Below are 14,074 nucleotides of genomic sequence, written 5' to 3' on the forward strand. Positions count from 1 at the left end.
TCCATCATCCACTTTAATTAAGTCATGCAAGCACATTCACGTTATTATAACGCATATAATAAGGACCATGGATTGGCTATTCCAATGATTCATTTAGTCCGCGCACAAAATTGAAATTAAATTATATATTTTTATAACAATAAAGATGTAATTTTGTTATTTTAATAGCATATATTTTTATAATTTTTAGAAAATTAAATTAAATTATTATTATTTTTAGAGATCAAAATACAATTTTACTAATACTAATTTAAGATTTTATAAACTATAAACAACTTAAAAAAATTCCATTTTAAAGAAACTCAAAGTCCTTTCCAACTCCTAGATCTGCCCTGAATTTATTCATATAATGTTTTCTATAAAATAATCTATATTCCAACAACAAAAAGAGATACTATACAACTAATCCATAATAACCATAATTTTCATAAAAAAATTATTATGAAGCTAAAGTTACTATAAAAACTTAATTCTTTATTATTTTTCATGGGATGTAACTATTAATAATTCCCAGTAGTTTAGAATTTTATTTGTAAGATATTTCACACAATTGATCCATCTATCAATTACCAGATATTCTATTTTTATCCGATATTGTTAGCTTTTGGAGCTATCAGAGTTTGAACCAGGAAACCAGTGAATCGTTCAAAACCAATAAAATATCGAAAATTGAAAATCAGATAATTCAAATATTTTATTCTTTTATTAATTTTAATTTTTTAATAAAAATACTTTTTCATTATATTTTCAACCAAATATTATAATCCGTTTTTTTCCCTTTTACCTATTATAAAGATGATGGTGAAATGAGGACTACAACGCCCACCGCGATGATGATAAAATTGGTTGTTTTGTCATCATTGTTCACTCTGAATATAAATTTTTTTTTTAATATCCTGATTTTCTTTTTAAAATTTTTATTTCAAATTCTTTAAAAAAAGGTAGATATTAGTTAAATTGTGCGTTGAACATGTTGGAGATCTCGAGAGTTTGAGTTGATTTTAAGTTAGAAGAAAGGGGGAACGGATGAGGTTTTGTAGGGTGAAAGTTGGGAATTATGAGAAATGACTTGCGCACATTAAGTTGGCATGATTTTCCTTAAATGGTATAATTTCATATTTCAGCTTCGATCTTTCATGGTTTTATGAACATGCGAATCATAAAATGGAACAATTTTATCTTATTAATAAAATAACATATTTATATATGCACAAAAGTCTACTAAAATCATTTAGTATTTTTTATTATTTGATTATCAATTAATATGTTTTAATTTCAAATTTATATGAATTTATTAAACATAATGTTATTATTAAATACAAAAAATGTGCATAGCACATGTTGGCAAACTAATTTAATTAATAAATTTACGATCAAAGCCGAAGTTTCCTAACAAAATTTAAATACTAAAATTTTATACGGGCAGGTAATATAAGCTTCCAAAACATGATTGAAAAATAAATATATAGAAACACAATTTTTTCTATTTACAAAATTTATATGGGTGAAATATTTACGTATTCACCACATTTTTTAATTAATTATTGAAAACAATTTTTTAACTAAATTTAAATTTATAAAATATCTTACTTTCAAAATTAATTTATTATTAAATATATTGATTAGACCAGATCTCTCTCTCTTGATAAATTCAATGTATGGACAATGTATTATCATAAAGTAAAATATGAAGAGAGTTGCAATATGTAAAATGAACTATACCTAGTATTATTCTGCATTTCTACTTGCATGAGTAAGTTATGCACAATGGAGTTAAAAATTAAAGAATATTTGGTTTGGGCTCATCATCCGAATGTGTCTAACATAAGCCTCATCAATGGGCCTTCTTGATAATATGATCGAAATCAACTTGAGTAAGAAAAAGAAAATTTCTTCAAGTTGAAAACTGATCAAACTTAGAAAAGTTGAATTTTAAAATGATAATTTAAAAACAATAAAATTATAAATTAATATATGATAAAAGTTGAATTTTGGCACTTAAAAAATGGGATTAAAAATTATATTTTGAGTTTAAAAATAAGTCTAGATTCCCCACCCCAGTGAATGAGAGTGGCTACCAACTGCCCATAGGCTAGTTGCCACATTGTTCTCAAGTTAATTGAAGTGTAAACTAAATATGCGAAATTCGAATTTTATTAAAACTACTGAATTTGCTTCCCTCATGTTTTAATTAATTAAATTCAAGCTCAAATAATGAGCTTATTTTCTATAAAATTTCATTTCTCGTTTCGAATTTTAATTTTATCTGATATAAAACCCAATTTTTAAAAATAAAATTGAACAAGGTTGAAATTAAGTTTTGATTCACAACTTTGGTTCAACTAGTTGAATTACACCATCATTAATCAAGTTTTATACCACTGGGTTTAGAGTTGTGGTATCTTGTGCGTGTGTTCAATTTTTGGGTTAAATAACATAAATTTTAAGGTGAAATCAGTTTGGGGTTGCCCCTGGCCCTTAGATTGCTAAAATAACAAGTCTTGCAAAGTATAAGTGTAACCGTCACGGGCCGCGAATAGCACCGTGACAAAAGCATCATCATCATCATCATCATCATCAATATCAACTATCCATTTTCTCCATTCGGCTCCTAATTTTGATCGACGGGGCACTTAAGAAAATGTGTATTTTCACTGAATAACACAATTCAAGCAGTTGAATCTAAGGTTTAGAAAGCACACTGATTTGACCTTTGTTTTTTTTTTATAATAAAAGAAAGGAACTCAATCTAATTAACCATTACAAGAATCAGAACACAGCAAGTCATTCTTAAGCAGCGCCCAGGCTCCAGGAGTTGGTTCTTCAAAGCAGTGTAAAACATCTTCCCTGTTAGCATCTCTGGGTTTTTATTAGTTCTCATTTGTGTGTGGTTGAAAGTATAAATACTTTGCAGATTTCACTGGCAACAGAAGAGTGACCCAAAAAAAAAAAAAGAATCACAAAACAAAATTGCATCTAAAATCTAAAATGCAAAGGCAATGAAGTTTGAAGGGATGGTAGCACCTCACACATGGAGTGGTTCCCACTCAATAGTTCATCCCACTAATACAGAATAATAAAATTCCAAATCTCCTTTTGTGGAGCCAATTCCAAGGAAATATGTCAACTGGAAGTAAAGCAACATACTGTTGTTCAACATTAAAGCAGCTCCACCATGAAAGTTACTGAAACTGTAGATGAAGAATTTATACAGAAAGTGTCAATCAAAGCATTCTCATGGGTTTTCACATCACGGAAAATACTACTTTTCTCAGCTTTCAGTGAGATAGCTGTATTAGCAATTCAAAGCCTGCTAACTGTTATGTTTGATCTTATCTCATTGAATTTTGGATATGCAAAGGGTCAAATGCCTGCATTCAATAAGCGAATCTCTATATTTATGATCCCATAATGAATGAATAAAGCATAAAAGAAGCTGCAATGGATTGTGTAACATTTCTAAGAACCTTATCAGAAAAGATGTTATTTAATTACATTCCTGGGGAATTGAAGCTTATCCAACTGTAAGAAGTAAGAATCCCCCCAAAGCAAACTAAGATTACACAAGGGGACAAAAAACAACCATTTCCAACCACAAACCAACACCAACACATTTGCATTTCAATGCCATTCATTGGGTTTTTATTGCTTACTTATAATTGCTACTACACAACAGACTTAAACAAGAGAGATTATAAATACAGGAACTCAGTAAGCCCAAGACCAAAAGGCATGATCATCAAGAGGGAATCCAAAATTACAGGAACCTGCAGGCGGGTCGGAGTAATCGATGTCTTGGAGTTTAGGGAAGACGCATGAAGGAAGATGTAAGAGGCCCTTGCTCAAGTTGTCTTCCTCATCTTGTGATAAATCAGACTGGTCTGGTTCAAATGGATAAGTTGAACCAGCACCCTCCAAGAGTACTGAAGAATGAACCCCTTCAGTGTAATCGCTTTTGGCAGACACCACTGGCACAACCTTAGACTCTTCCCCCTCGGCAGCCTCTGATGGTAGCTCTTGCGACGATGTTTTCGCATCAGGAAGCTCCGGCTCTCCCTTCTCTTTCCCTTCCAAAAGTAACTTGTCCGTGAGCTGAACAACCTGAAATATATAAACATGAAAATTGACTTCATTATTGACTATATGGAATTGTGTAGCTAATTAATTACCTCTTCTTTTAGTTTGTCAGTCTCCTTGACGAGATTGTCATAGTCAGCCTTGAGGCTATTATAGCTGGCTTGCATACTATCATAGTCTTTCTCAAGCTGCTTGGTCTTCCATCGAGCCCTGCGGTTCTGAAACCATATGGCAACTTGTCGTGATTGGAGCCCAAGGTCTTTAGCCAGCTGAACTTTCCTATCGGGTTCAAGCTTGTTCTCCGCCTCGAAACTTTTCTCTAGAAACTGGACTTGGTCAACCGTAAGCCGTCTCTTCTTTTCAGATCGATGTAAATACTCTTCCATATCCTCCTCCACCTTCTCTTCTCCATCAAACGTCCTAAAATACGATCTTCTTCGGTCAACGCCTTCGAAGCTTACCATCGATCTTGTACCTGAAACTGGACCATCATTTTTCAGATCACAAAGTAAGGATGAGAATAAAATTAAAAAAAAAAGATGGAGAGAATACCAAGAAAAGGAGAAGGAGAAGAGCCTGGAATGAAAAGGGTATCAAGAGGCTCAGAAGAGGAAGGAACCCATCGACTTTGAAGCAAAACAGAGAGATTATTAGAACCAGCATCAGCACTAGTATTACTACGATAGACCCTCCCACCCGCCATTAAAATTTTCAAGCTAAAGGATCGATCTTGCTGTTTTTTCTTTTTTTTTTTCAAAATATCAACTTCATCATTATCATCAACATCGTCAGAAGAAGATCCAACAAGATTAAAAGGGGAAAAGAAGGCCACTCTGGATAGGTGGGTTTCTTTGTTTCAAAGAATATGAAATTCTTCACTTCACTTGTTTAAGGCTTGTGGCGAAAGAAGCTGGTGATGATGATTTCAGTGATATGGGATGTGTGGGAACAGCGGCAGATCACACCCATCATCACTCAGAACAAGTTGAAATTTTGTTGAGTTTCCGGCAGAGGAAATAGATGGAAGGAAAGCTTGGGGAAGAAGATGAAGTGGCAGAGAGAGAATTTTTAAAAAAAACAAAAACAACATCAACAACGGGAGTTGAGTATGATGAGTTTGTATTAAGTCCAGCAGATTGGTTTTCATGGGGGCATGATGTGCTTAATTTGATTTTTATTTTATCTTTGTTTAATATTCCTAAAATAGCTTTAATGAATCAATTCTTTACACCTAAGGCCATCACTTTTTCTTTGTGAAAAGTACTCAACATTGTTCCAACTTTTGCTTGGAATAGTATCTCCTAGTTTTAGATTGCTACCAATAGTTGGGATACAGTAACTTGCATGGCTTTCTTGGGCTCATATTGCCCTCTTTGTTCTTTAAATGTGAAACAACACATGGATTTCATATGTAAAATTGCAAAAGCAATAGGGAATGAAAAGGAATCTTCCTTTAACTTATGAAAATGGGTAAAAGAGAAAATTGGATGACAACCCAAATATGAGAACATATCTATCAAAATCATCAACAACTCATGATCAAATTCAAGAAATTTTTAGAATTTCCAAAAGATATCTAGAAAATGATAAGGAATCATATAAATTATTATAATAATTAAGGTGTCAAGACGTGTTCATGGCTGGGCCAGGTATGGTCCAATTAAAATTTTAAGCCTGTTTGTTAAGTTTAGATTTAGTCCTAAAATTTTATCTAAACTCGACTTAGATAAAAATATTAAAATTCGGGCCCGGCTCAACCCGTCAATATTAATTTTTTATATACTTTTTAAATATATATAATACATCAAAAATACTAAAAACATTAAAATAAATATTTCTCAATAAATTTTAAAAAATATGTATACTTAAATAACTTGTCTCTAAAATGATAACAAAATTAACAATAAAACAAATGTTATACAATATCCAAGCAATAGCATAGCAAAATAGGGAGAAAATAACATTAAAACAAAAAAAAACAAATTTTTTTATCCTTTTGTGAATTCGGGCTGGGCCTGAGTCAAAAATGCAGGTTTGACCCATTTTTTAAACAGACCTTATTTTTTTGTTTAAACCCATTTTTTAGGCCTATTTTTTGGTCAAAGCCTCCTACTTTTCGGTCGGACTCGGCCTAACCCATGAATAGGTTTACATCTTGTGTAGATACTTAAAATTTTTTTTGTCAAAAAATTTAAAGTTTTATTTCGTTATCACTTTTAGTCTAACTGTTAACTTTCGTTAAAAAATTCTTTGAATCAATCAAAATATGAGATAAGATATTTGAAATTAAATAAAAATATTTAAAATTAATATTCAATAAAAATAAATTAATATTGTTTCGTAAACACTATACTTAGTTGTTCCACTTTTTCATAGAAATGCTATAACAAGTTGTTCCCAGTTTTTAGCGAAACAATATAGCTAGTTATTCTGAAAACTCTATGGTTAATTGTTCCCATCTTTTTTACGAAAATGTTATAACTAGTTATTCTCAAATTTTTAAAGACTAACGATATGCTCTTCTAAATTTTATTTATTTAGTTTAGAGAAAAGCAAAACATGCTCTTCTTAAATACCGTAACTTATTTTCTCAAAATTTTCGACAACAATTTGCATGAAATTCTTTTTAAGGAAAAATATTTAATGCTTAAGTGACTAAAATAAAAATACCTTAAAAGTTATATAATAAATTTGTAAGAATATTTTTGAGTGGTCGGAATGAAAGTGTTCTAAAAATTAAGCAGTTTACCATTTTAAAAATTAAAACAACGAGCTTTTAATAAAATACCAACTTTGGGAGTTGTAATGAGGCTAAAATTTTGTATGCAATTGACTTTTGAATTCGAATTTTTTAAAAGCTTGAAGGCAGACTTTTGAAATTTCTTTTATAAAGAAAGTTTTAAATGTTTTGAATCAAACTTAACCAAAGCATTAATAACTGCTCATTGTTTTTAAAAGATGTCATGTTTTTGTAAAGACCAAAATATTGATATCTTTTTTCAAATATTTGTGAAGCTGATTTTTTATTTTGTATGATTTCAACTGTCATCATCACCCATTTGTGTTTTATGAGTAAAAGCATTCTTGAAAAGGAGTGATAACAACTCCAAGAACCAGCTTAAGTTTGTTTACCAGAATTTCGGGGGAATAGTAGGAAGCATTGTTCTTGGGGATGAGGGGATGAAGGTTTTATTGACTTTCCCTTGACCAAGAAATAGATTAACAATGTAGTTACCCATGAATTCCCAATTGCCCAGGAGCTTTTAAGTGGCCAAGAGAGAAGAAAGCTTCTCTGATATCTTCTTTTTGTAATGGGAGCATCCATTAGGGGAAGCAAGTACTCACTACGATTGTCTTGAAGACGACGCAAATGATTGATAAAAGCTTCCTTAATTCCCTCTTTATTTTTAATAGCATTCCCATAGCTATCTTTTAAGAACCAAATTCTATTTCTAACTCTTCTCTTGAATGGTTCCAGCTTCTTGCTGCCAATTCCTTTTTAATCATCTTTTCCTTCTAAGGCCTGGGTTTTTTATTCTAACAACATACTCACTCTGTTTACTTGAAAAGTTGGCATGCCCTTAACATTCTTCTCCCATTTTGATTTCAACTTTTGTTTTACTTTACATCTACTATTATATGTTTCAAATTTCAAGCAAGTCACTGAACACTGCACAATCCTTGAGGTTGTCACAACTGATTAAAATCTCCCAGTAAGACAGATTTGGGTTCTGTTTATCTACTACACCAAGTTTTTAGCGGCACTTTTAGCGGCGTTTGGATAAAAAACACCGGTAAAAATTGAGTATTAGCGGCGCTTTATGTAAATCGCCACTAAAGATTGAGCATTAGCAGCGTTTTTTGAAAAACGCTGCTAAATGAGCATTGGCATTTTTTGGAAAAACGCCGCAAAAAACCTAAGCCCAATGGCGTCGTTTTTTGACCTTTTGGGGCTTTAGCGGCATTTTTGAAAAAGCGCCTCTAATGCTCGGGGCTTTAACAGCGTTTTTGAAAAGCGCCGTTAATGCTCGGGGATTTAGTGACATTTTTGAAAAAGCGCCGCTAAAAACATTTTATCTTAATTGGTTTATTTATATTAATTAAATAAAATTCAATTTATTTCTAATTGAATATTTAAAATCTTCAGAAAAAAATAATAACACGTAGAAATAATTTGAAATAAAACACATGGAAAAATGAAAATACTATTATTTAAAATAATTTTAAAGTTTTTTGGGTACATGATTACTGATTGTTTTTCAATTTATATATTAAAAAATTTCTTATATAATCGTAAAAGAGATAGTATTAATTTTAAAATATTGAATTAATTATCACTATAGTTTAGGGTTTTTGGTTTAGGATATATGATTAATTTAAGATTTAAGGCCGGTTTAAGAGTTACTATTTTAAGGTTTAGGGAGTATGGATTTAGAGATTAGGGATTAGGGATTATGGTTTAAAGGTTGGGATTTAATGTTTAGGGGTTAGATGTTATGGGGTTACGAGTTAGAGATTTAAGGTTTAGGGATTCAGAGGTCGAGTTAGGATTTTGGGTTTAGATTAATTAGTTTTTTTAATTTGTATTTTAAATATGTTCTTATATAATTGTAAAAGAGATAGTATTAATTTTAAAATATTGAATTAATTATAATTATAGTTTAAGGTTTAGGGTTTAGGGTATATGGTGTAAGGTTTAAGGTTTAAGAGTTACTATTTTAAGGTTTATGGATTATGGGTTTAGGGATTACGGTTTATGGTTTATTGTTTAAGGGTCAGGATTTAAGGTTCAGGGATTTAGGGTTTAGGAGTTATGTTTTATGGTTTATAGTTTAGGGGTTTAGGGTTTAGATTAATTAGTATTTTTTAATTTATATATTAAATAATTTCTTATATAATTGTGAAGGAGATAATATTAATTTTAATATATTAAAATTATGATTATAGTTTAAATTATTTAAGAGATAATCGATAAACTTTATATATATTAAATGGTTTAGGATTTAAGGTTTACTTGAGATTTGTTAAATGATGAAATTTTATACAATCAAATAATGCTTTTATATTTAAAAATATTTAATCTAAACCATTTGATATATTTAAATATTATATTTTAAAAAAACCATTGATAAATAAATAAATAAAAGTAACAGATTGATATTAATAGGTAATTATTTATTTTGGATAGGACCAAATTGTAACAAATAAAAATAAAATACAAAAACTAAAAATTATAATTTTATCTAATTCTTTTAAATATTACTTAAAATTTTAAAAATTATTTATTTAAAATTTATATGAAATATACAATAATTCAATATAAAAATTGTAAAAAATCGAACATTAGCGGCGTTTATAAAAAAACGCCGCAAAAGGTAAGTAATAGCGGCGTTTTTGTTTGCAAATGCTGCAAAAAGTTGAACAATAGTAGCATTTTTGGTTCAAGCACCGGTAAAAGTCGAGCAATAGTGGCGTTTCTTCACAAACGCCATAAATTTTTTTTTGCAAAACGGCGTGGTTTTGTAATTATATTTTTTTATCCCAAAATTTCAAATAAAATCCCTCTTTTTTCCCCCTTCTTTTTCCCAAAATTTTAAATGAAATCCCACCTGAAACTTTTTCTTTTTTCCCCATTTTATTTTTCCAAACCATTTCTCCGTTACCCCGATTCCCTTTATTTTTTGCCCCCAATTTCCCAAATCGATAGCCCTCTGCATCTCCGTTGTTCCCGCCCATTTTCCCAGCCTTGACTTCGGTGAACGAAACGACTACCTCAAAGGCGTCGTCACCGATGTTATCCACGACCCAGGCCGCTGTGCGCCCTTAGCTCGCGTCGTGTTCCGTCACCCATTCCGTTACAAGAAACAGAAGGAACTGTTCGTCGCCGCTGAGGGTATGTACACGGGACAGTTCGTGTACTGTGGTAAGAAGGCCACCCTTATGGTTGGAAACGTGTTGCCTCTTAGATCTATCCCCGAAGGAGCTGTCGTTTGCAACGTCGAACACCACGTTGGTGATCGTGAGGTTTTCGCTAGGGCTTCTGGTGATTATGCCATTGTTATTAGTCGCAACCCTGATAACGACACTACCAGGTCTCTAATTTCATACTCTTGTTTTAATTTTAATTTTGATTTAGATTTATTTGCTTTAATTATATGCCTTGTTTATACAAAGTTTGGGTTCAAGTATAAATTATTGAGGCTTAAGAGGAAAAATCTGACATAATTTTTGTCATGAATGAATGAATTAATGCATTGTCTATTTATTTCTGCATCACTGCATCATTTTCACATGATTTTGTTCTTTTTAACCTTTTCGATAAACATCAAAACAGTTGGTTTTAATAATCTTCAAACTGAATTATTGTATCAAAATAAATTTGGACATCCTAATAGTGTTCTGCTTCTTATTGTGTCTAGTAATTACATTTCAAAGGAAAATTATTGTTTGATTGCGACGATATGTTGAAGCTTTTTATCGTTGTCATGGTTACGGATCTTGGGTTAGGATTGATTTCTTTTGGGTGTTAATTAGATTTGTGTTTTTAGCTTATTTCCATGGCAATTTTAACTTTTTATGCTTAGATTCTCTGGGATTTTCTATGCTTAGTTTCATATTTAATGGTTGTGATTTGCTGTATCAGTGTCCAGAGCAGAATTTAAAAGCAATAGTGTGCTTTATGCCCCGTATGATTTTTTTTCACTATTGCGTAATCTGTAAGCAAATAAAAATATCAACGTTTATGATTGGTGTGCGAATTGATGTTTCCCAGCGATTAGAGCTTGAGATTCCTAGTTGGAAGAGTTTAATTCGAACCTTTCGATGTTAACTAGAGCTTATGAGATTGAAAACAGTCTCTTCTTGTTGTGTAGCTTGTGACTTGGCGGGTCTTTGCATGCACCTCAAAGTAAATATTGAGATGTGAATGTCAATCAACATGTGAAGCTATAGGACTGATGTTCTAAACTCGGTTTAGTTGTAGAAGTCCGATTTTCATCTAATTTGTTTGCTGTTTATGCTAAAGAACTGTGGCCTTTTTTATCATTTATTTTGTGCATCTTTGTATTGATTTGGATTGGCTTCCTTTAAATTTACAGGAGGTGAAGATGTCAACTCCTGCAAGGAAGAGATTGATGAGGGATTTTAAGAGGTTGCAGCAAGATCCTCCTGCAGGAATTAGTGGTGCACCTCAAGATAACAACATTATGCTTTGGAATGCTGTTATATTTGGGTATATTATGAAATAAGACTAGAGAATCTTTATGTACTTGCTTTTTAAATTAAAGTTCTATTAAATTGTGCTAATGTCTTTACTTGATGGATTTGCAGACCTGATGACACCCCATGGGATGAAGGTAAAGTAAATTCTGGTGTTTTTGTTTGAAGCATCAATTTTTCTATGTTCGTTTAGTTGATTTGTTTGATTTTCTCTTTAGAAAGTTGCTATGCTCAATATATGTTGATGTAATCTATTTAAAATTTCTGAGCGGTTTTTTGAATGATGAATTTGTTTTCTAAAACGGAGTAAGCTTTGGCCCGAAGATGAAGAGAGCTTCTGAGACTTGTATGAGCTAGTACTTAATGCAAAAAGCTGAAGGTTAGATTTGTTCAATGGGGAGTGGCATTGTTAATGGGCCTGTAGACTTATTTTTCATGTCAGTAGTGAAGCAGAAGCAGAACAATCTTTCATCGACTAGAACCTTGTGAAATCTTTCATCGACTAGAACCTATCTCTTGCACCTTCTTACAGACTTGATATGGTCATCCGTGATAGGTTTGTGAAACAATCTTTGTATGTTTTATTTCCTCTCGTTGCTAGTTGTATGAATTCTGTAGTATCTAAATGTGTTTGGTATTTTAGGTATCCAACATTTATTGATGCACTTAGAGATTTGGGTGATCCTCTTACAATGGTGCACCTGTTTGCAATGTTAACTTTCAAGAATTGATTTTTTTGTGATGTTAACTTTCAAGAAAAATCAATTATTTGGTTTTTCCTACTTCATGTCTCGTTTTTGTTTGAGAGGAGTTAACGAAACTGAAAATACCCTGTAAATTGTATTTTATAAATATTCTTAACCATTATTGTTTGTCTGGTCTCTTTGCTGTAATCTATGATGTTAGGGCCTTCACTAATTTTCTATTTGTCTATTACAGTTTGGTAGTTTTGGGAGTGGTTAGGATATTAATTATTTTCTCAACTATTTTGTTCTGAAGGAATTAAGTTTTCTTGGGGTTTGAATTACTGGGAAGCTATTTCTGTTGTGATATACATACTTTTACATTTTAAATTATCTTAACACCTTACTGTTTTCTTCTTCCAATGGATACCATTACAACTTGCAGTTGAATGTTTCTTTTAGGTATTTCTGCTTCCAATTCGCCTTCTATTTGTTGATTGAATTTTTTTTAAGTTATTAGGTTTGGACGTTGGTGCTAGGGAGAAGCAAGGAAATCCTAAAGTTGATGATGGATTCAAGGTTCCAAAAGAAAAAATCACCTGCATTGCGACATCTGTTGATGTGGATGAAGAGTTTGAATCTTCTGGAGTTGAAGAAACTAGGAGTACTGTTACAAATGGCAGCCGAAGCCACAGTAACAGACGCTATCGTGATAAGACAGCTAATTTAACAACTAATTCTGGTAAGCTTTTTATCTTTATTTTGTCTTTAATAAGATTTTTTAATTAAGAAACTATTTTTTTCTTTTTAAATGTAAAACTTTTATAGTAAGCAGCAACATAACTAAATCACCATATGCTGATAATGAGAAGATTTATTGTTCCTATTCCCTTGGCTCCAATTTTTTTGGTTCAAAACTTGATGTCTAAGTGCATGCTTGAGTATTTGGCAATCAATCCTGTGAAATAGTTTCTAGTTAAGGTGGCATAGAAGCATATAGTCCAGGCATAATCTCTTTTTGTAGTAATTTCAGGAATAACATATCCTTCTTTGTTTTGAAGTGTTCGATCTATTTTTGTTAGCTTGGCACTGCTTATGCTTAATTTAGTCTTCATACAATTGCTATAATTTGGTTATCAGCCAGATTTATGATTGTTTTCTACTGACTCATTTATGATTATTTTCTATTTTTATTGATTTATGTAATCAATCTCAATTCTGCTTTTTGCAAATTAATATTATTGTTCCTTGTTAAAAAATTGAATAGTTTAGACAATCATTAGAAAGAATGCCTATTTGTGACACATGGAAGAGCTATGATTGAGATTGTTTGTTAGTATGTTTCAACCTACTACTAAAGCTGCACATAATTGTTTGTTATATATATATTTTTTAGCCTTAATGGCTATATATAATTTTTATTTTTAACATCTCTGTTGTTTACCAAGTTTGTTGGTTTATCTGATCATTTGGTTTTGCATCCTTTAGATATTGAAGGTGTTGTAGAGGATTCAATCTCTTCAAGTTGGAAAAGCCAAAGCTTAGCACTTCAAGTGGGAGTGTTATTTAATTTTCCATTCCATGGTCGTTTATCTTAGTCGGAACTTGAATTTGGTGTTATTGAAATAGGGTTTTGTAGCTACCTTGTGTACTAGCTTCTTTAACCATGATTGTTAATTATTACGTGTTTTGTAACTTCTTTTATATTTGGCCGAGTTAATATAAATCAGATGAGCTGTGAGGTAGATTGCTCATTTATTTAAACATAATTTTTTAATTCTAAATTTAAATTCATTAATTTTTATATTTAGCTTGAAATTTAAAATTTTAATAGAATTTTTAATTTAATTAATTTTTTATCCTTAAAAGTATATAGTTTAAAGTTTAAAGTTTAAATATAAAAAATAAAATAAAATAAAATATTTATTATAGAAATAAATATTATTTAGTTAAAGTCATGTTTTTAGTAGCGTTTGTGAAAAAGTGCCGCTAAAATACATCTTTATATTGGCGTTTGTGGTAGAAGCGTCGCCAAATATCATGATCTTTAGTGGCTTTTTTTTACATAAACCTAATGGAACAAAATGTAGAGTTTG

The 14,074-nt window shown here is 31.1% G+C and overlaps 3 protein-coding genes across 5 annotated transcripts; 2 read left to right on the top strand and 1 right to left on the bottom strand.

Annotated features, from left to right (window-relative positions):
- Nucleotides 1–3,446: 3,446 nt before the first annotated feature.
- Nucleotides 3,447–5,427, bottom strand: LOC107946492 (homeobox-leucine zipper protein HAT5). Of its 2 annotated transcripts, none has more exons than XM_016880842.2 (3): nucleotides 4,630–5,427; nucleotides 4,170–4,558; nucleotides 3,447–4,101 (listed from the first exon to the last, which is right to left on the bottom strand). In XM_016880842.2, the coding sequence occupies exons 1-3, from the start codon at nucleotides 4,778–4,780 to the stop codon at nucleotides 3,709–3,711; spliced, it is 933 nt and encodes a 310-aa protein (XP_016736331.2). In that variant the 5' UTR covers nucleotides 4,781–5,427; the 3' UTR covers nucleotides 3,447–3,708. The 2 variants fall into 2 exon arrangements, with proteins under 2 accessions (XP_016736331.2, XP_016736332.2); XM_016880843.2 differs by having other exon boundaries at nucleotides 4,170–4,552; nucleotides 4,630–5,405.
- A 286-nt stretch (nucleotides 5,428–5,713) lies between these two features.
- Nucleotides 5,714–10,739, top strand: LOC107943827 (60S ribosomal protein L8-3). Its single transcript, XM_016877648.2, has 3 exons — nucleotides 5,714–5,726; nucleotides 9,785–10,169; nucleotides 10,721–10,739. The coding sequence occupies exons 1-3, from the start codon at nucleotides 5,714–5,716 to the stop codon at nucleotides 10,737–10,739; spliced, it is 417 nt and encodes a 138-aa protein (XP_016733137.2).
- LOC107946493 (uncharacterized) lies at nucleotides 10,479–13,742 on the top strand. 2 transcript variants are annotated; one of them, XM_016880846.2, is made up of 5 exons: nucleotides 10,479–10,579; nucleotides 11,175–11,308; nucleotides 11,407–11,432; nucleotides 12,499–12,720; nucleotides 13,467–13,742. In XM_016880846.2, the coding sequence occupies exons 2-5, from the start codon at nucleotides 11,184–11,186 to the stop codon at nucleotides 13,574–13,576; spliced, it is 483 nt and encodes a 160-aa protein (XP_016736335.1). In that variant the 5' UTR covers nucleotides 10,479–10,579; nucleotides 11,175–11,183; the 3' UTR covers nucleotides 13,577–13,742. The 2 variants fall into 2 exon arrangements, with proteins under 2 accessions (XP_016736335.1, XP_016736333.1); XM_016880844.2 differs by lacking the exon at nucleotides 10,479–10,579 and adding an exon at nucleotides 10,901–10,984.
- Nucleotides 13,743–14,074: the final 332 nt, after the last annotated feature.

This window comes from Gossypium hirsutum, chromosome D12, assembly GCF_007990345.1.
Source record: "Gossypium hirsutum isolate 1008001.06 chromosome D12, Gossypium_hirsutum_v2.1, whole genome shotgun sequence".
Lineage (NCBI taxonomy): Eukaryota > Viridiplantae > Streptophyta > Magnoliopsida > Malvales > Malvaceae > Gossypium > Gossypium hirsutum.